Raw genomic sequence first — 20,963 nt, 5'->3', positions numbered from 1 at the left:
TATAAAGCCATTTTGAATTATTTGATTTATTAGATCTTGAATTTTAATAAATTATGTGATTTATTAGTTCCACCTCGTTCTGTCGCGTCTTCTCAGAGAAACTCTGCGCTACCTCTAAGCTTAACGAACGAATGACAGAACCTCTAATTTCAGGCATAAATCCTAATAGATTTAGACCACAGGAATTTAAATCCGAATTTTTTCTACCACATGGGCTATCTTACAAATTCCTTATGACCATTTATCCCTTATTCTTAATTTTCAAAGTTTCTGTTGTCCGTTGGCTTTTTGTTGAATCAACCAAACAAAAAAGACGACAGCAGATAGCTCTAACAAATTTGCAATTAAAGGAAAAAACGACAAACCCACCACCATTATTTCGTATAACATCATGTTGGTTGCTCATTCAAGTCCACATTTCCAGTAAAACTCAATGGCCGCTTCTCCCTGCCAATCCCCGGAGCCGGACGCCCAAACCCCACTGCTAGACGACGTCGTGGACGGCGCCGTTGACCACAAAGGCCGTCCCGTTCACAGATCCAGATCCGGCGGCTGGCGTTCCGCTAGGTTCATAATCGGTAAGCACCGCACCGCACCGCACTGAATCCAATCAGTCAGATATTAATTAAATTAGTGTGGTGAAGTTTTGATTTGAATTTTTTCAGGGGTGGAGGTGGCGGAGAGGTTTGCTTACTATGGAATCGGCTCCAACCTTATCACGTTTCTGACGGGGCCTTTGGGGCAGTCCACCGCCACTGCGGCTGAGAATGTCAACATATGGTCCGGAACGGCGTCGTTGCTCCCTTTACTCGGAGCCTTTGTCGCTGATTCTTTCCTTGGACGCTACCGCACTATTGTTTATGCTTCCCTACTCTACATTTTGGTACGTGCCCCTCTCTCTCTACAATTCGGCACGTGACTAAGTTGCCTTAATCCGCATTAGTTGGAATTTAGGGAAATTGGATGAATGCTAGGATTTACAAATGCCAATTGCCGAACTGATCGAAATCAAATATCGACATACATTATCGATAAAATTCGGTAAATTGATCATTCAGCAATTGGGATTTGTAATTTCGTAAGGTACAAAAACTCTTCTGATTAATGCGTGAGTTGATCAGCAGCCAAACAAATCATTAATTAATTTCAACAAATAGAGATCTACCCAATCAACTTCCGAGCGAACTGAATCAAGGTATGAGATAGCCATCCAGGACCGGAGTTGGAATCGCATTGTCTGCCCTTGTTGGATTCTTCTTAGTACACATCCCACACGCCTCTAATCCATCTTTCATACAACTTGTACCCATTTTAGATATTTATTAGGAAAATGAAGCTCAAATTGGAGGAGAGGTGGAGGTGACGGAGCCTTGGCTTTGGGGAGGGAAGTGGCTGGTGAATGTCTAGGTCTCCGTCTGTGTTCTTGGTGGGAGAGAAGATGGATGTTTGGGTATTGGTTATGTCGAGATTTTAGCTATTTGTTATGTCAAATAATAGGTGTTTAGTAAATCTTTACAACGCCGCATGTTTTAGTTTTATTGGTCCATGTAGGAAGTAAGTATATGATGTAGGACAAGAAGGGGGTATTTATCTAGGATCCATGTATCGCATTTATGTTGCACACATGTAACTCTTGCTAGCTGTTTATGAGTAAGATCAAAACCATATCTCCAAGGGAGGTAGCAAATGTTATTTTAAAGGCTTATTTACACCAACACCCCATAAAACTCAGCCTTAGTCATACTTTGCCCCATGTAACTCAAAAAACGTGTCACTTAACCCCCTGAAAATTATCTTTGATTCTCACTTTGCCCCATTCCATTATATCTGTCAAAACTTCTGTTACATCATGTGACGTGGCAAATGTAGGGCCCATTAACTAAAGGTGTTAGCCATATCATTGCCACATATACAAATATAATACTTTTAACATTAAAACTCGATGCTGATAAAAAAAATAAAAAAAAACATTAAAAAACAATTTAGAAAGGAAAAAAAAAACTAAAACTGAGAGAAAACTTTCACTACCATCGCCACCTGCTCCCCATCGCTACCAAAACCCCACAAACTCCACTCCTACCATCAAATTTGCTTATTTCATATCAATTTTGTAACTCCATCACCATAACCACATACGTTGCTCCGCATAACCATCCCTAGCAACATCGCCGCTGCAACCCAACCACATCAAATACCCAGAAAAATGATGGTGTAATTATTCTTATTGTTTTACTTGTTTCTATTTTTCTTTCAAATTTAAAATATTAAATACTATGAAAGTTGTACATGTGGCAATGACATAGCCAACACGTCAGCCAATTAATGGGCTCCACATTTTCCACGTCACGTGATTTAATAGAATTTTTTACCGAGGTAATGGAATGGGGCAAAGTGAGAAGCAAAGACAACTTTCATGGGGTTAAGTGATACGTTTTGAGTTACAAGGGGCAAAGTAAGACTAAAGTTGAGTTTCATGGGGACGTTGGTGTAAATAAGCCTATTTTAAAAGTGTCTTTTGCTAACATATGTCGTATGTGTTATTCTTAAAATTTCACTAGAAGGCCAACGTCATTCAATGTTTGGGACTCAATGGCATAACTTCAAATTTTAGTTAAATATATGGATACAAATGATGATGAAATTTTGGCATAATCAAAATCCAACATATTAAAAAACTAAATGAGGCAAAAAAAAGTTCATTTGTATCAATTCAAATGAAAGCAAATAAAAGCAAATTCCCATTTATCTCTCATCAAGGTTTAAAGGTTTTAGCCAAAAAAGAGGGAAACAGTTGTTCAACCATCAATGTATGCCAACAGGTGATTAGGCAAGGCGAGAGCTGATGTCCCTAGGTAGAAGAGGGCATGATGTAGATTTTAAAAACCAGCTCAAAATGATGATGTTTTGGGACTGGGATTGTTTGAAAAATCATATAGCGTGAAGACTGCGCTTTGTGTGGAAAGAAAATGTCCAGCGTAATGCACCTTAGGGAAAATTTCCCATGCCTTGTCGAAAAGCACACCTCAAGGAGTGTTTATGAATGAACATATATTATTTGATTATTTACCAATTGTTTCTCATGAGCTCAGCCATAGCCGGTTCTCACGTTTTTTTGGCCTGGCTTACAGGGGTGTTATTTCAAAGTACACCATACAGAACTTTGAAAAATAAAATAAGAATGATTGATATTTTACTTTTCCTTGTGATGGATGGAGTTACTAAGAAATGATTGGTTATTCTTCAGGTATAATTAGGGATGCAAGTTTTGAGTATTTTCTTTTTACATCTTGCTATGTCTGAATGCTATAATTTTGGACCTAAATTGAACAGGGACTTGGCTTGTTGACCCTGTCAGCCGTGCTTTCTTCTTCTGAGATCCAAGTAATATTCTTCTTCTTCTCCCTGTATCTAGTAGCTGTTGCACAAGGCGGACACAAGCCTTGTGTTCAGGCATTTGGAGCTGATCAGTTCGATGTCTCAGATCCAGAGGAGTGCAAAGCCAAAAGCTCATTCTTCAATTGGTGGTATTTTGGGTTGTGTGCAGGTACGTCCGTGACGCTTATCCTATTGACCTACATACAGGACAACCTGAGTTGGGGTCTGGGTTTTGGAATTCCTTGTATTGCAATGGTCTTTGCACTGTTAATTTTCCTGCTTGGAACTAGAACTTATCGGTACAGCATTAAAGGGGATGAAGAAAGTCCTTTTGTAAGAATTGGAAGGGTGTTTGTTGCTGCTTTAAGGAACTGGCGAACTTCTCCCTCAGCAGTAACTTCTGAAGAGGAATCTCGCGGAATCTTGCCTCACGAGAGTTCTGAACAATTCAAGTAAGAGAGTTAACTGTCGGCATATTTTTAGTTTAAAAAGGAGGGAGAAACTGGCAACGAGAAAGTTTGATATTATTTTAGATTAAAAAGGAGGGAGAAACTGTCTTCATGACTCTTTCAGTAACCTATCCTGCGAAAGAAATTCGTGAAAGACAAGTATTCATATATTGTTATAATCTCTTGCATGGCCACTTAAGTCTATCAATTTTAATTTCAGTTAACCTTAACTAGTTTGAATAAATTGAGTATAAAAAGTGGCATTTGCAGCACCTTTTTTTCTAAGGAAAACTAATGAAAAGGGCTTAAAAACTTTGAGTTTTAACAATAAGGACAAAATAAAGGGTAAAGTGAATAGTAACAGGTTTGACTTTTTAGTGTAAAAATGTGGTTTTTCGTTTAAGTGAACAGTACCGTGAGCTTTTCGTTAAAACTCCCTTTTTTCTATTGTAGTAAGAGCATTTTAGAATCTAATAAAATGTTAATGGTTTCGGTGATTATATTATCATACCTATATGCTGTATAGTATGTAAGGATAAACTAATGCCTTTGATTGCATCATTGGTTATATGATATTTACTTAGCTGTAGAATGGAACTGTTAAGTCTGTTCTGATTTCAGCTAAGAAACTGTTATGATATGATTTACTGGCAGGTTTCTCAACAAAGCCTTGCTTGCACCGGATGATTTGAAGGAAAACAGAAAGGTGTGTACCATCGTTGACGTTGAAGACGCAAAGGCTGTTCTTAGGCTTTTTCCAATATGGGTTACATGCTTGGCATATGCGGTTGTGTTTGCACAGTACTCCACTTTCTTCACCAAGCAAGGTGCCACCATGGATAGAACCATTGTGCCTGGCTTCAATGTACCAGCCGCTTCACTTCAGACTTTCATCAGCATTGCCATTGTCATCTTCCTTCCCATTTATGATCGCATTTTTGTTCCAATTGCTAGATATGTCACGGGGAAACCCGCTGGAATTACAATGCTGCAAAGAATTGGAACGGGGATGGTCTTATCTATTATTTTGATGGTAATTGCAGCTCTAGTTGAGATGAAGAGGCTCAAAACTGCCAAAGATTATGGCCTGCTTGATACGCCGAGTGCCACGGTTCCAATGAGCATCTGGTGGTTGGCTCCTCAGTACTTATTGGCCGGAATAGCTGATGGTTTCACAATGGTCGGTCTGCAAGAGTTTTTTTATGATCAGGTGCCAAATGAACTAAGGAGTGTAGGACTCGCCCTCTATCTCAGCATCTTCGGCGTGGGAAGCTTCCTAAGTAGCTTTCTTATTTCCATCATCGATGACATAACCAGTTTAGCAGGCGAAAGCAGCTGGTTTTCGAGTAATCTTAACCGTGCACATCTTGATTACTTCTATTGGCTGCTTGGTGGAATCAGTTTGGTACAATTGGTTATCTACCTATACTTTGCAAAATCGTACATTTATAAATCCCACGCCTTGTAACTTATTATTTGAGCACAGTGATCTACGCATCACCGCCGTTGGTTGTAAATCAGAAATGTGAATCTGTATGATTGGAAATCTACCGTGTATAATTTATTCCAGAGTTATCTAGATGGAATCTAGTGATAAATTGCATACGCATTACTTCTTTTAAAAATCCCAAGATTTCGAATTTTGAATGCTTGTATTTGTATATACTAGTTCCTAAATAGTTCCAAGTGTCACGCATTAAAGATATGTTAATACTAATCGTACTTTTTATGCTCGATGGCAAGGATAATCGATTTCAGTGGAAACTGGCTAAAATGATGAAAAACTAAGTAATGATTGTCATACTGATCAGATGTCCTTGTAAACGTCTCATATTACCCTTATAGATATACCGGTTACCATATAGACCCCATCAATTTTTTAATTTGGTTAGTTCAGTACTTGGATTTGTAGAACCATTACAACAGTCAATTTCTCTTATACGAGGGACATTGACCTTGACTGTATACATGCAATTCTTGGATGGAGTTTTACATAGGGTAGTGGCCCTCTTGTCGGATCGAATGAATTGAAAAAGATAAATGACCAAAAATTAATAAAGGGGTGTGGAGATACAAATGAGTGTGCAATATCCTTTTATATATAGTGCTAAGTCAACCCACTCGCATTGAGTGAATCACTAATTTTGACCTACTAATCCAAGCAAACCCTCCACTCTCCTGTGTCGAATGACCAGTCACTCGGCACAAGAAAGTTAAGCCCACCAACCTCTAATGGGTGCGAAGGCTTGGACAGTTAAACCCACAATATCTTTCTCAGAGAACATGGACTTAATGGTTGAAGCCCAATCAAGAGTACAAAGGAAAGCGTCATTAGCCCAAATCCATCAACTATTTGAGGTATTAGACCATCTCCAAATGAATTGTTAAATTTTAATAGTCAAATTAAAATTGATGGATGATGTGGCAATCTGAAATCTTATGTCAAGTTTTATACTTATTTTCTTCCTAAAATTGAGCTTTAAATGGTTGTATTTATCACAAAAAAATAGAGCTTTAAATCGTCAAAGACTCACCCTCACTACGCCACAGGCGAGTCATGGATGAGAGCTCTTGTTAAGCGTATTCAGAGTACCTATGTTTTCATCCATCATTGAGTCTCAACGACGACCTATGAAGATTACGCCATATGTATCAACCATACCAAGAAATGATACATTATCGAAGTCAACGCCAAGCAATATTGCGTCTACATCACATCAGCAGCATCAGGATCAAGAGAATGAAGTCAAGCAATCTGATCCCAGACAACCTTGCCGATCTCTTCACGACATCATTGTCGAAGTCTAACTTCCAAAAGCTTTGTTCGGGAATTGGTATGTGTAACTAACTCATATGCAATGCTTGTAGTTCTCATTTGGAAGTTTTATCGAACTTAGGGGGAGTATCTACTCACTTGATCTTAGTTACTTTTTTATCTATAATTAGGAACATTTTTCTTGCTGGGTTTTTGCTACTTAACTAGGAGGCATCCATTTTGGGTTGATCATACCCTTGTGAGTTTTCTAATTTGTGTCCAAAAGATGTATAGTTTTGACTTAATGCAAAACTTCTCATGTTTCTCCTTAGACAATGTTTTTTTTTTTCTCTCATACTTAGTTTTTACCATAGCAAGATTTTGTGAGTTTTATCTTTTTATGCAATCCTCCGTTGATTTGGGAATCGCATTTGCTCATCGTATCAACGACTTCATCAACTGAACTTACTTCATCACTAAAGACTTTATGCATCATTTACTTGAGTATTTAAACACTCAAAAGGGAGTGTTACAGCCCTAATTTAGTTAGGAATGTGATTGTGTAAATCCTAGTAAATCCTATTGGGATTCTACCATATCTTTTAGATAGTTTTTTTTTATTGTATTGTAATACCTAAAGGCTAAAGAATTTAGCTTTCCTAATACTATGTTCGCCGCACCTCTTCATCCCCTTATAATTCGCTAGTTAAATACACCCTACAACAACCAAAAACATTTTTTATCATTTTAAAAACATTTTCAAACAAGCCTAAATCGAATACATTAGGCATATTTGTCTATTTGCCTCCTGAACTTGTATGAAGCTGTCAATTTCCTCTCTAAACTTTAATTTTAGCCGATTACCTTCTTGAACTTTTATAATTAACCAATTTCTCCTTTTAGCTTTAATTTTAGCCGATTATCCAAATATCCAATTTCCCCCTCGCATTAGATTTTAAAAAAATTCATTCAATTTTTCATCTATCTTGATCACGGAAACAACATATGACAAATGTATGAGGGCAAAAAGGATGAAAATTTGAAGGGATAAAAAATTGAATGAAAGTTTTTAAAATCTCACACCAGGAAAAAATTGGCTATATAAAATTAAAATTTAAAGAGAAATTGACTAATTATAGAAGTTTAATAAGGTAATGGCTAAAATTAAAATTAATAAAAAATAGCAAAGACAGACAAAATCGTGAGACAAATCAACAAATACCTCAAGCGTTATTTACAAATAACAAATCAAAGAATAAGCTCGTGCTAAAGAAGAACGAGTATTATTCTTAATATTTTAAATTTCTTTTGTCCGTTTGTTTTTTTATAATCATCCAAACAAAAACGATGACGTCAGATGGATAGAAACGACAAACATCCCATCACATTATTGCTTACTAGTATTTGTCTATATATTTTGTGTGTATGAATACATTTTATTAGAAAATAAGAAGGAAAAAGGGAGAGAAAGAGAACGTGGAGGAGGGAGTGAGAGATTTTTGTTTTTTTTTTAATATTAAAGGTATTTTAACATCATCTAAGATTTTAATAAAAAATAGTAAAATTTAAACTTATAAAATTACATTATTGTTCATCATTTTTTTTTATAAAAAACTAAGTAATCTTATTATTTTTTTTATTGACAAAAAAAGTTTCATTAATTAATAGGGATTAACATCGTATTAGTTGCTCATTCAAGTCGACATTTCCAGTGAAACTCAATGGCAACTTCTACCCGCCAATCCCCGGACCGGGACACCCAAACCCCCCTGCTAGACGACGGCGTCGAGGGCACCGTTGACCACAAAGGCCTCCCCGTTCACAGATCGAGATCAGGCGGCTGGCGTTCTGCTCGGTTCATAATCGGTAAGCCCGCAACTCACCGCACTGAACCAATCAATCAGATATTAGTTAAATTAATTGCTCTGATTAATAATAATTAAAAAATTGTAATTAAACAAGTGTGGTGAAGTTTTGATTTGAATATTTTCAGGGGTGGAGCTGGCGGAGAGGTTTGCCTACTATGGAATCAGCTCCAACCTCATCACGTTTCTGACGGGGCCTTTGGGGCAGTCCACCGTCACAGCGGCTGAGAACGTCAACATATGGTCCGGAACGGCGTCGTTGCTCCCTTTACTCGGAGCCTTTGTCGCTGATTCTTTCCTTGGGCGCTACCGCACTATTGTTTTTGCTTCCCTACTCTACATTTTGGTACGTCTCCCTCTCTCTACAATTTTGGCACGTGACTATGTTGTTGGAGTTTTTAGCTCCTTTAAGTCCCACATCGGGGAACTCAAGGAAACTTGAGGTTCTTGTATTACGTTAGTCTCCTTTATTATGTTATGAATTAGTCACTTAGCTTATAAACTTAGTGATTAGCTTAATGGCTGTTTAGTTTTAAGATTTAATAGCTTAATTAGTCTATTAAGTGATTGTAATTGTCATCTGGCAACTTAGTGGTTGCAAAAGTTGTATAAGACCCAACGCAATTATCCGTGGGAAAGGCATTTAATGAATTAAGAAAATACTCTCCAAAAAATATATACTCTCTCTCTCTCTGCTTCTCATTCCTTCGTCTCCACACCATTGTTACTACAGTGCGACTTGCAAGTCTGAGATAGGGTCAGAGTGTTGATCTTATCATATTAGTGGTTACGTGTTGGACCATTTGGAATGAGGATTGAGGCTTTGGCCACTAATTGTGTCGATATTTATTTCTGAATTGTTTTCCAACATAAGTTGCCTTAATCCGCATTATTTGGAAATATTTTGGGAAATTGGATGAATGCTAGGTTTTGCAAATGACAATTGCTAAACTGATCGAAATCAAATATCGACATACATTATTCTTAAAATTCCGTAAAGTGATCATTCAGTAATTAGGGTTTGTAATTTAGTAAGTTACAAAAACTCTTCTGATTAAAGGGTGAATTCATTAGCACCAAACAAATCATTAATTAATTTCAACAAATAGAGATGTACAAAATCAACTTCCAAGCGAATTGAATGATGGTATGAGATAGCCATCCAGAACTGGAGTTGGAATCACATTGTCTGCCGTTGTTGTATTCTTCGTAGTACACATCCCACACGCATCTAATCCATCTTTCATACAACTTGTACCCATTTTAGACATTTATTAGGGAAATGAAGCTCAAATAGGAGGAGACGTGGAGGCGATGTAGCCTTGGCTTCGGGGAGGGAAGTGGCCGGTGAATGTCTGGGCCTCTGTTTGTGTTCTTGGTGAGATAGAAGATGGATGTTTGGATATCGGTTAAGTCGAGATTTTACCAAATAGTAGGTGCAGTAAATCCTTACAAGGCCGCAAGTTTTAGTTTTCTTGCTCCATGTAGGAAGTAAGTGTATGATGTAGGATAAGAAGGGGGCATTTATCTATGATCCATGTATCACATTTGTGTAGCATACATGCATTTATGTGCCATCTATCAATATAAGGGTGGCTTGTACCATTAGGCCATCTCCAACCGAAGGGTCCTGAGGGCCAGAGGGCCGAAAATAGCCTGAAAACCGTCTCCAACCGAGGGCTAGGCCAGAGGGCTAGAGGGCTGGCTTTGTTATTTCTGTCGGTTATAGCCGACAGAAATAATATATACTATATTATTAGTGTCGGTTATAACCGACACTAATAGCAATGTTAGTGTAATATCATTTTGAACAGTGTCGGTTAAAACTGACACTAATTTGAATTCTAATTTGAATTCCAACGGCTAGCCAATCACTAGCCGTTGTATTTCAAACCTTTTTTTTTTTTATGAATTTAAACCTTTTTGTTTCTATAACTTCCTATAACTTTTTTTCTATAACTTATATTTTACAAAATTTGGTTCATATTTTTTTAAATTTCATTTTTTTCCTATAACTTCTATTTCACAAAATTTGTTTCATATTTTTTTTAAATTCCATTTTTTTCCTATAACTTCTATTTCACAAAATTTGTTTCATATTCCATTTTTTTCCTATAACTTCTATTTCACAAAATTTATTTCATTTTTTTTTAAATTCCATTTTTTTTCCTATAACTTCTATTTCACAAAATTTATTTCATATTTTTTTTAAATTCCAATTTTTTTTCCTATAACTTCTATTTCACAAAATTTATTTCATATTTTTTTTAAATTCCATTTTTTTCCTATAACTTCTATTTCACAAAATTTGTTTCATATTCCATTTTTTTCCTATAACTTCTATTTCACAAAATTTATTTCATATTTTTTTTAAATTCCATTTTTTTCCTATAACTTCTATTTCACAAAATTTATTTCATTTTTTTTTAAATTCCATTTTACTTCTTATAACTTCTATTTCACAAAATTTGTTTCATATTTTTTTTTAAATTCCATTTTTTTTCCTATAACTTTTATTTCACAAAATTTGTTTCATATTTTTTTTTTAAATTCTATTTTTTTTCCTATTACTTCCTAAGCCATTATACAACATTAACTTAAATTAAGTAACATGAAACAACATTAAACAATATGAAACAACATTAAATAACATTAACCAACATAAAAATTATACAACATGAAACTTAAACAACATTTTAAAAAACATTTAAAAACATAAAACGTAAATGCCGACTCCATGCTTCTTTGGGCCCAAAGATGTGCAACAAGATCTTGTTATAGGTACTTGTTTGTGGCACGAGAACGTATCATTCTATAGCGTCTCATGTACTCATCTATAGAGATACTACCAGTTCTTGGATTGAAAGGCAAATTAGGCTCGTCATATATTTTTGAACGAGCCCTTCTTGACCTATTTGGATCTTCTTGGTCGTCATCGGACTCTTCATCAATATACCCATCTCGCTCATCCTCCACTATCATATTGTGTAATATGATGCAAGACATCATGATGGAGTCCAAATTTTCTCGACTCCACCCTCTTGTCGGTTCGCTGATGATCTTCCACCGTGCTTGTAGAATACCAAAAGCTCTCTCAACATCTTTCTGATATGCCTCTTGGTGTAAGTTAAACAACTTTTCCGCGTCATTCCTAGGGTTTGGAATTGCTTGGACAAGTGTCGCCCACTTTGGGTAGATGCCATCTGCCAAGTAATACCTCATATTGTATTGACGGCCGTTGATGTAGTAATCAAGTTGAGGTGCTTTACCTTCTGTCAAGTTATTGAAGAGGGGTGAACGCCCAAGAACTGTAATGTCATTTTGGGATCCAGAGACTCCAAAGAAAGCATGTCATATCCATGTGTCATATGAGGCAACCGCCTCTAACACAACAGTTGGAATTCATTGCAAACTTGAATTGAAAGAGATTGAATTCAAAGAGATTGAATTTAAATAGATTGAATTCAAAGTTATGTGAATTATATCCCAATATCCACCCTATTTATAGCAAAAAAAAATTCAAATCCAATGGCTAGCTGACGTAAGCATGATGTCAGCTACCAACGGCTAGCTGACATCACTTAGCCGTTGGATTTGAATTTAAGTTGTAGTTTTTAAATAATAAATTATGTTTGGCCCTATGGCCCTTTAGCCCTCGGTTGGAGACGGTTTTTTGTGAAAGGGCTAAAACGAGCCATCTGGCCCTCGGTTGGAGATAGAGGCAAATATGACCATGTACTGTTCATTAAAATATTAATATCTTGGAGAGCCTTGGAGGGCCAGATGTCTAAAACGAGCCCTCTAGCCAGCCATCGGTTGGAGATTGCCTTAGTTTCTCAGTTATCATCTATTATCTCCGTCAAAACTTATGTTACATCACGTGACGTGTAAAATGTAGTAAAATGTAGGGCCCATTAATTGAATGTGTTAGCGATGTCATTGCCACATATAAAAATATAATATTTTTAACACTAAAAATCAATTTAGAAAGGAAAAAAAAAACTAAAAACTGAGAGAAAACTCTCACCACCTGCTCCCCATCATGCCATCACTACCAAAACCCCCACAAACTCCACTCCTACCATCAAATTTGCTTATTTCATATCAATTTTGTAACTCCATCACCATCACCACCTACCTTGCTCTGCATAACCATCGCTAGCAACATCACCGCTATAACCCAACCACATCAAATACCCCAACTTATGAATTCAAGGTAGAGGGGTTGCCTAATTCACCAGTCTTTCCTCCGAACTCATCGAGTGTAGGGTAACTCTCCTGACTGAAGCTGGCGTAAGTCCCTCCAAAGAGGGTAATAGTTCACGAGCCCTAAAAAAGATCTTTGCTCACTCACCTTGGTAGGTAATTGTTCTTATTGTTTGACTTGTTTCTATTTTTTCTTTCAAATGTAAAATATTAAATACTTTTAATGAAAGTTGTAAATGTGGCGATGACATAGCCAACACGTCAGCTAATTAATGGGCCCCAAATTTGCCACATCACGTGATTTAACATAATTGAGTAAATTGTAGCAATAGTCCCTCAACTTTAATCAAATTGGAGCAATGGTCCCTCAACTAAAAATCCATTACTATTGGTCCCTCAACTTATCAAAATGTGTAGCTATAGTCCTTTTCATCAATTTGGTCAAAATTTGGTCAAAATAAGTTATGTTGGAATAACCAATTATATAATTAGGTTCCCTCAACTCATCAAAGTGTGTAATTATGGTCCTTTTTGTCAACTACGTCAAAAATTTTGTCAAAACGAGTTATGTTGAAAGGACCATTGCTACAATTGGGTTAAAGTTAAGGGACCATTTCTCCAGTTGAATTAAAGTTGAGGGACCAATGATAATGAATTTTTAGTTGAGGGACCATAGTTGCACGTTTTGATGAGTTGAGGGACCAATGGTAATAGATTTTTAGTTGAGGGACCATTGCTCCAATTGAGTTAAAGTTAAGGGACTATAACTACAATTTACTCTAACAAAAATTTTTATGAAGATAACAGAATGGGGCAAAGTGAGAAGCAAAGACAACTGTCAGAGGGTTAAGTGATACATTTTGAGTTACAAGGGGCCAAGTAAGACTAAAGTTGAGTTTCAGGGGGCGTTGGTGTAAATAAGCCTATTTTTAAAGCGTCCGTTGCTAACTTATGTGTCACTTTTATGCTACCGTAGAAGTCAAAATATAAACTAAAATGTGTGTGTGTTATTTTTAAAATGATGATGAAATTTTGACATAATCAAAATCCAACATATTACAAAACTAAATGAACCAAAAAAAAGTTCATATGCATCAATTCAAATGAAAGACAACTTTCAGGGGGTTAAGTGATACGTTTTGAGTTTCAGCCGGTTCTCACTTTTTTTGTCCTGGCTGGCTTACAGGGGTGTCATTTCTAAATAGAGCATATAGAACTTAGAAAAATAAAATTAAGAAAATTCCATCAGATTAATTGATATTTTACTTTTCCTTATGATAGACGGAGTTACTAAGAAATGAATGGTTATTCTTCAGATATAATTAGGGGTGTAAGTTTGATTATTTTCTTTCTACATCTTGCTATGTCAGAATGCTATAAATTTTGGACCTAAATTGAAACAGGGACTTGGCTTGTTGACCCTGTCAGCCGTGCTTTCTTCTTCTGAGATCCAAGTAATATTCTTCTTCTTCCCCCTATATCTAGTAGCTGTTGCACAAGGAGGACACAAGCCTTGCGTTCAGGCATTTGGAGCTGATCAGTTTGATGTGTCAGATCCAGAGGAGTGCAAAGCCAGAAGCTCATTCTTCAATTGGTGGTTTTTTGGGTTAATTGCAGGTACCTCATTGACGTATATCCTATTGACATACATACAGGAAAACCTGAGTTGGGGTCTAGGTTTCGGAATTCCTTGTATTGCAATGGTCTTTGCACTACTACTTTTCTTGCTCGGAACTAGAACTTATCGGTATAGCATTAAAGGGGATGAAGAAAGCCCATTTGTAAGAATTGGAAATGTGTTTGTTGCTGCTTTAAGGAACTGGCGAACTACTCCTGCAGCAGTAACTTCTGAAGAGGAATCTCGCGGAACCTTGCCTCACGAGAGTTCTGAACAATTCACGTAAGAAAGTTAACTGTCCGCATATTTTTAGTTTAAAAAGGGGGGAGAAACTGGCAATGAGAAAGTTTGATAATTATTTTAGATTAAAAAGGAGGGAGAAACTGTCTTCATGACTCTTTCAGTAACCTGTCCTGCGAAAGCAATTCATGAACGACTAGTATTCGTATATTGTTAAAATCTCTTGCATAGCCACTTAAGTCTATCAATTTTAACTTCTGTTAACTTTAACTGTTGGAATAAATTTGAGTATAAAAGAGTGGTATTTGCAGCACCTTTCTTTCTTTTGTACTAGCATTTTAGAATCTGTCACAAAATGTTAACAGTTTCGGTTAAATTATCATTACCTGTTCTGTATAGTGTGTACTTAGGTGGTTGAGGCTGAATTATTGCCTTTGATTGCATCATCGGTTATACGATATTTACTCTGGTTTCAGCTAAGAAAGTGCTATGTATGATTTCCTGGCAGGTTTCTCAATAAGGCTTTGCTTGCACCAGACGATCTGAAAGAAAACAGAAGGGTGTGTACCATCGTTGACGTTGAAGAAGCAAAGGCTGTTCTTAGGCTTTTTCCAATATGGGCTACATGCTTGGCATATGCAGTTGTGTTTGCACAGTGCTCTACTTTCTTCACCAAGCAAGGTGCCACCATGGATAGAACGGTTGTGCCTGGCTTCGATGTACCAGCCGCTTCACTTCAGATTTTGTCCAGCATTGCCATTATCATCAGCCTTCCCATTTATGATCGCATTTTTGTTCCAGTTGCTAGATCTTTCACCAGGATACCTTCTGGAATTTCAATGCTGCAAAGAATTGGAACAGGGATGTTCATGTCTCTTATTTCCATGGTAATTGCAGCTCTAGTTGAGATGAAAAGGCTCAAAACTGCCAAAGATTATGGTCTGCTTGATACGCCAAATGCCACGGTTCCAATGAGCATCTGGTGGTTGGTTCCTCAGTACTTGTTGACAGGAATATCTGATGTTTTCACGATGGTCGGTCTGCAAGAGTTGTTTTATGATCAGGTGCCAAATGAACTAAGGAGTGTTGGACTTGCCCTCTATCTCAGCATCTTCGGCGTGGGAAGCTTCATTAGTAGCTTTCTTATTTCCGTCATTGACGATATAACCAGTCTACCAGGCGTAAGTAGCTGGTTTTCGGATAATCTTAACCGTGCACATCTCGATTACTTCTATTGGCTGCTTGGTGGAATCAGTTTGGTACAATTGGTTGTCTACCTCTACATTGCAAAATCTTACATTTATAAATCCCATGATCTGTGAGATCCCAAGAGTTTTGAATTCTTGTATTTGTAAATACTAGTTCCCAAATAGTTCCTAGTGTTACGCATTAATGATATAATACTAATCGTACTTTTTATGGGCAATGACGAGGATAATCGATCGTTTGGGAAATTGGCTAAAATGATGAAAAACTAAATTGTGATTGCCTTGTCATATTGAGGATCGGATGCTCTTGTAGACTTCTCCCTTCTATACACTGGTTGTACCCGTATAGACCCGTTATAATTTTAAATTGGTTAGTTCAGTACTTTGGGTATGTAGAACTGTCGGAACCAGTCTTGCTCTCCTAAGGTCTTTATTTTGAGGACCAAATGTTATTCATACCATATTTTTGTACCACATTTTCATACCACCTTAGGTGGCATTTGATGTAGACATTCACATTATTTGAATTAATTAGATTTTTAAATTTAGTTCATTATTTAATAAACTAATAATTAAGAAAAACTAGTTAATTAAATGATGATTGTGGTATACGAGGAGTCTTTCTCCTTCTTTTCCATGTGTTTTTGGCTAATTTTTCAAATGATGTGGCTGTTTGTGTGACGTACTTCTAATTCTTAAGTGGAATTTTAGGTCAATAAGAAATAGACCACATTACTTAATATTACGGTTTAATAATTTTTTTATATTAATAAGTGAGAATTTTAAATTTGAATCACGTAAATAACAAGTTTGATACTAGCTTATTCCACCAACTTCTTAGTGTAAATATATTTTATATAAAAATACTAATAATAAGGAATGGATCACAAATTATGATAACGTGTAATATCCCACATCGACCAATAGAGATGGTGTGATGTGCCTTATATGTACACGCCCACCTCCATATAGCACGAGATATTTTGAGAACTTACTGGTTTCGGATTCCATCGGAACTTTGAAGTTAAGCAAGTTCGGGCGAGAGCAATCCTAGGATGGGTGACCTATTGGGAAGTTATCATTTGAATTTCCAGAAACAAATCCATAAGGGAATGCTAAGCCCAAAGCGGACAATATCGTACCACAGCGGAGTCGAGACTGGGATGTAACAAAATGGTATCAAAACCACTCTGCCGTTTGGTACGAGTGTGCCGACGAGGACGTCGAACTACTAATGGGGTGAATTGTAACTTCTCACATTGACCAACGGAGAGGAGGTAATGTGCCTTATATGTACATGCCAACCTCCATATAGCACGAGGCCTTTTGGGAACTTACTGACTTCCGATTTCATCGGAACTCCGAAGTTAAGCAAGTTCGGGCGAGAGCAATCCTAGAATGGGTGATCCACTAGGAAGTTCTCGTCTGAGTTCCCAAAAATAAATCTGTGAGGGAATGGTAAGCCCAAAGCGGACAATACCGTGTTACAACGGAGTCGAGACTGAGATGTGACGTAACAGTCATTTACATATGTACCAGACGAGCATTACAAAGACATGGGAGATATATGCAAATGACTGGCAATCACTTTTACATACTTTCATAATGATTAGGGCCGGTTCGATATGGGATACCGAACCGAAAATGACATACCAAATCCCAAATCGAAAATTTTCGGGACAAGAATCCAACGACCGATCCCGAATTGAAATTTCAGGATTCCTGCATTTCGGTATTTCGAGATTTCCCGAAACCGAACTTGCATCAAAATCCAAATCATTTATATTGAGATTGAAATCATCTGAACCTACATTAAAACCCCAAATTGAAATCAGAGAGAGTGACAGTGAATCGGTGGTCGAGAAAGAGAGAGAAACAAAGTGAAAAGATAGTCAAACAGACCTGCGTCCTCCTCTTGACCCGAGCCCCCAATTCGAAACCCTAACCTTAATTCGAAATTCTAACCTTAATTCGAAACCCCACACACATAGAGACTAGAGAGAATCGATGGTGGGGGATGAAATTGTGAAGTGTGGTGGTGGCCGGAGTTGAGAGAGTTCATCAAAGTCAGATTGTGAGAAGGTAGGTGGTTGTTAAGCTTCGAATTCGAGAAGGAGAGACAAAGAGAGTCTGAGACTAAGTGAACTTACGGCTTGAAGGTTTGAGTCTTTCAAACAAAGCCAAACTCTTGGTGATGATCGATGATGTTATCACCTGAGCTGCTACCATTCCTACTGCGTGTTTTTCAGTGAGGGATGAGAAGTTAAGAAAGAGAGATAAATATCAAGGAGGTCAATTGAGAGAGAGATGTGAGTCACTTGTGTGATGTGGTCGGATTCGAATACGGCAAATAAGGAGGAAGAGAGAAGTCAAGAGAAATCGACGCGGATGAGAGAGTAGGGTAAGGTGAGGTCAATAAAAAGAGTGACTGAGTGAGAGTTTTATTTGGAGTTAACGATTGAGATTAAATCCTTAAATCCTAAACCCCTAAACCCTTAAATCTCAACCAAATCCAACAGCTATTACAATTCCAAATATATATTTAAAATTAAATAATTTTTTTTTTATTTTGGTTCAGCTAGGGATTATCGAACAAATGAAAATGTGAGACCATTTCCCGTACCAAAATTTCGGGATCAGTTCGGGATTGGGTACCGAAATTTTCGGGATTTTTTTTGAGATTTTTTTGGTTCGCTTTCGAAATTTTTTCGATTCGGTTTGGAATTTTCGGTATTTTTTTCCACCCCTAATAATGATCATGTAATATGTTTTTAATTTCTTATGCATATTTAATATTAGGGTAAATATCAATTAACTACCCTTAAGTTTTGTGGTTTTCAACATTTAGTACATTAAGTTTTTTTTATCCCAGAGTCATACTTAAAGTGTTAATTTTGGGACAATCTCGTACATCTGTTAGTCTGGCTGCTAAATCTTCCGTTAATTGATGACATGACGTCCATGTGGACAATGACTGAACTCCACGTGTCATTAAGGGATCCACATGGAAATTCAAAATTCAAAAAAAAAAATTCCTATCCAAATTTAAAATATTAAAATAATTATTTATAAAAAATAAAAAAATAAAAAACCCCTTCTTGTCACATCCCAGTCTTGACTCCGCCGTAGCATGATATTGTCCGCTATGGGCTTACCATTCCCTCACAGTTTTGTTTCTGAGAACTCACGAGCAACTTCCCAATAGGTCACCCATCCTAAGATTGCTCTCGCCCAAACTCGTTTAACTTCGGGGTTCCAATGGTATCCAAAGCCAGTGAGTTCCCAAAAAGCCCCGTGCTATATAGAGGTGGGCATGTATATATAAGGCACATCACCCCCTCTCCGTTAGTCGATGTGAGATGTTACAATCCACCCTCCTTAGGGGCCCGACGTCCCCATCGGCACACTCGCACCACACGGTAGAGTGGCTTTAATACCATTCTATCACATCCTAGTCTCGACTCCGCCGTAGCACGATATTGTCCGCTTTTGGCTTACCATTCCCTCATGGTTTTTTATTTGGGAACTCACGAGCAACTTTCCAATGGATCACCCATCCTAAGATTGATTTCGCCTAAACTTGCTTAACTTCGGAGTTTTTATGGTATCTAAAGCCAGTGAGTTCCCAAAAGACCTCGTGTTATATGGAGGTGGGCGTGTACATATAAGGCACATCATCCCCTATTCGTTGGTCGATGTGAGATGTTACACTTCTTCTTCCCCACCCGACACCCCTCCATCCTTTCCACCCCATCCACCCCTTGCCTACCCGAGCCACTCCTTCTCACGTCACCAAACCCCTTCATACCAACCCTTTCCCCCAATTTTTCCCCCAGACCATCACCTCATCCTCTCTTCCATCTGCAACATCTCTTCCGTCGGCAGAACCCCAAACCCTAAAAAATTCAATCTCAGGCTTCTCTCCAAAACTGTTAACTTCATATGTGTTTCCTTCCACCAAGAAGCAAGCGTGAGAGGTTTAGTTAGCTGAACAAATGTTGTCGCGATTACTTCCTTTCATGGCGGTTTCTTTCTCATGGGGGTGGTCGGGCCTCTAGAACTTGCTCACCTCCGAAACTGCACCGTCTATCCATTCACTCTTTGTTTGCCCTAATAAAGCTAGCATAATCCCCTTATGTTCTTCCAGCCCTCAAATCTCCGTCGAACTCACCGACTCAATCCCCCAACTGTTGTCAAAACAAGTAACCATAATTTCCCTCTAATTTATTTTTCAATCTCGTTGTTTTTGCATAATCAAACCATTAATTTATCGTTTTTTTTTTCAACAGAAGATCGTATTTTGAATGTTTATTTTGGTTGCAGGGTCCTATTGAACCCGGACTGTATCTGGTCAGAACTCCGATCGGAAACCTCGAAGATAGCACTCTACAGTGCTTTCTCAATCTCTACATACAAAGTTACAAACGATGTATTTTTTTTCTTTTCATTTTTTTTAATTTGATATCGGACCAAATTTTGCCAATGCAGGGCTCTCCGGGTGTTAAAATCAGCTCATGTGATACCTTCTGAAGACACTCGGCATTCGGGGAGGTTGCTCCACCATTATAGCATCAAAACTTCCCTTGTAAGTGAATAGAGGTTATGATATTTTTTGGATTCTGAGTTGGTTAGTTTTTAGTTTTAGTCATTTTGATTTATGCTTTTAGATTACAGCTGAGCTATCACAAATTCAATGAAGCTTAAAAGGGGGAAACAATGTTGAAGCGGTGAAGGAAGGTGAAATTGTGGCGCTCATAAGCGATGTTGGAATGTCGGGCATCAGTGATCCTGGTACGGAATTGGTGAGGGTTTGGATTTTTCGGGTTGGAGAATCTGGGTTAGAAAGAAGCCTGGGATTGGATTTTTTGGGGTTTGGGGTTCTGCCGATGGAGGAGATGTTGCAGCGGGATGAGAGGAGGAGGTGATGGTCTAGGGGAAAAATTAGGGGACGAGGTTGGTGACGGGAGAATGGGTGGCTTGGGTGGGCAAGGGGTGGGGGTGGAAAGAATGGAGGGATGTCGGGTGGGGAAGACGAAGGGGGTTCTGGTTTTTTATTTTTTTTATTTTTTTTATTTTTTTATTTTTTTATTTTTTTATTTTTTTATTTTTTTTTAATTATTTTAATATTTTAAATTTGGGTTTTTTTTGAGTTTTTAATTTCCACGTGGATCTCTTAATGACACATGGCGCCCAATCATTGTTCACATGAGTGCCACATCATCAGTTAACAGAAGATCTAACAGTCAG

At 37.5% G+C, this 20,963-nt stretch overlaps 3 protein-coding genes across 3 annotated transcripts; all 3 read left to right on the top strand.

The window, feature by feature from the left end:
• The first annotated feature begins 261 nt into the window (after positions 1 to 261).
• LOC103402195 (protein NRT1/ PTR FAMILY 5.10) lies at positions 262 to 5,429 on the top strand. Its single transcript, XM_070814783.1, has 4 exons — positions 262 to 578; positions 666 to 883; positions 3,331 to 3,827; positions 4,479 to 5,429. Exons 1-4 carry the CDS (start codon positions 434 to 436, stop codon positions 5,290 to 5,292), a joined length of 1,674 nt encoding a protein of 557 aa, XP_070670884.1. The 5' UTR covers positions 262 to 433; the 3' UTR covers positions 5,293 to 5,429.
• Positions 5,430 to 8,232: 2,803 nt separating this feature from the next.
• On the top strand, positions 8,233 to 15,934 carry LOC103416323 (protein NRT1/ PTR FAMILY 5.10-like). Its single transcript, XM_029095295.2, has 4 exons — positions 8,233 to 8,445; positions 8,573 to 8,790; positions 14,054 to 14,550; positions 15,017 to 15,934. Exons 1-4 carry the CDS (start codon positions 8,301 to 8,303, stop codon positions 15,828 to 15,830), a joined length of 1,674 nt encoding a protein of 557 aa, XP_028951128.1. The 5' UTR covers positions 8,233 to 8,300; the 3' UTR covers positions 15,831 to 15,934.
• Positions 15,935 to 19,360: 3,426 nt separating this feature from the next.
• On the top strand, positions 19,361 to 20,641 carry LOC114821437 (uncharacterized). The gene is made up of 4 exons (XM_070813041.1): positions 19,361 to 19,366; positions 20,040 to 20,107; positions 20,205 to 20,267; positions 20,416 to 20,641. Exons 1-4 carry the CDS (start codon positions 19,361 to 19,363, stop codon positions 20,639 to 20,641), a joined length of 363 nt encoding a protein of 120 aa, XP_070669142.1.
• The last annotated feature ends 322 nt before the right edge of the window (positions 20,642 to 20,963 follow it).

This window comes from Malus domestica, chromosome 15, assembly GCF_042453785.1.
Source record: "Malus domestica chromosome 15, GDT2T_hap1".
In the NCBI taxonomy this organism is placed as follows: domain Eukaryota; kingdom Viridiplantae; phylum Streptophyta; class Magnoliopsida; order Rosales; family Rosaceae; genus Malus; species Malus domestica.
The sequence above is the reverse complement of the archived record's forward strand: the minus strand, read 5'-3'. Positions and strand labels throughout refer to the sequence as shown.

Bases quoted from the DNA above. Each gene is read 5' to 3' on its own strand.
- LOC103416323 (XM_029095295.2), top strand. From the start codon at position 8,301: ATGGCAACTTCTACCCGCCAATCCCCGGACCGGGACACCCAAACCCCC. The intron at 8,446-8,572 runs GTAAGCCCGCAA...GAATATTTTCAG, and splicing joins TTCTGCTCGGTTCATAATCG to GGGTGGAGCTGGCGGAGAGG. The intron at 14,551-15,016 runs GTAAGAAAGTTA...ATTTCCTGGCAG, and splicing joins GAGAGTTCTGAACAATTCAC to GTTTCTCAATAAGGCTTTGC.
- LOC103402195 (XM_070814783.1), top strand. From the start codon at position 434: ATGGCCGCTTCTCCCTGCCAATCCCCGGAGCCGGACGCCCAAACCCCA. The intron at 579-665 runs GTAAGCACCGCA...GAATTTTTTCAG, and splicing joins TTCCGCTAGGTTCATAATCG to GGGTGGAGGTGGCGGAGAGG. The intron at 884-3,330 runs GTACGTGCCCCT...TAAATTGAACAG, and splicing joins CTTCCCTACTCTACATTTTG to GGACTTGGCTTGTTGACCCT.
- LOC114821437 (XM_070813041.1), top strand. The intron at 20,108-20,204 runs GTGCTTTCTCAA...TTGCCAATGCAG, and splicing joins CTCGAAGATAGCACTCTACA to GGCTCTCCGGGTGTTAAAAT. The intron at 20,268-20,415 runs GTTGCTCCACCA...AATTCAATGAAG, and splicing joins GACACTCGGCATTCGGGGAG to CTTAAAAGGGGGAAACAATG.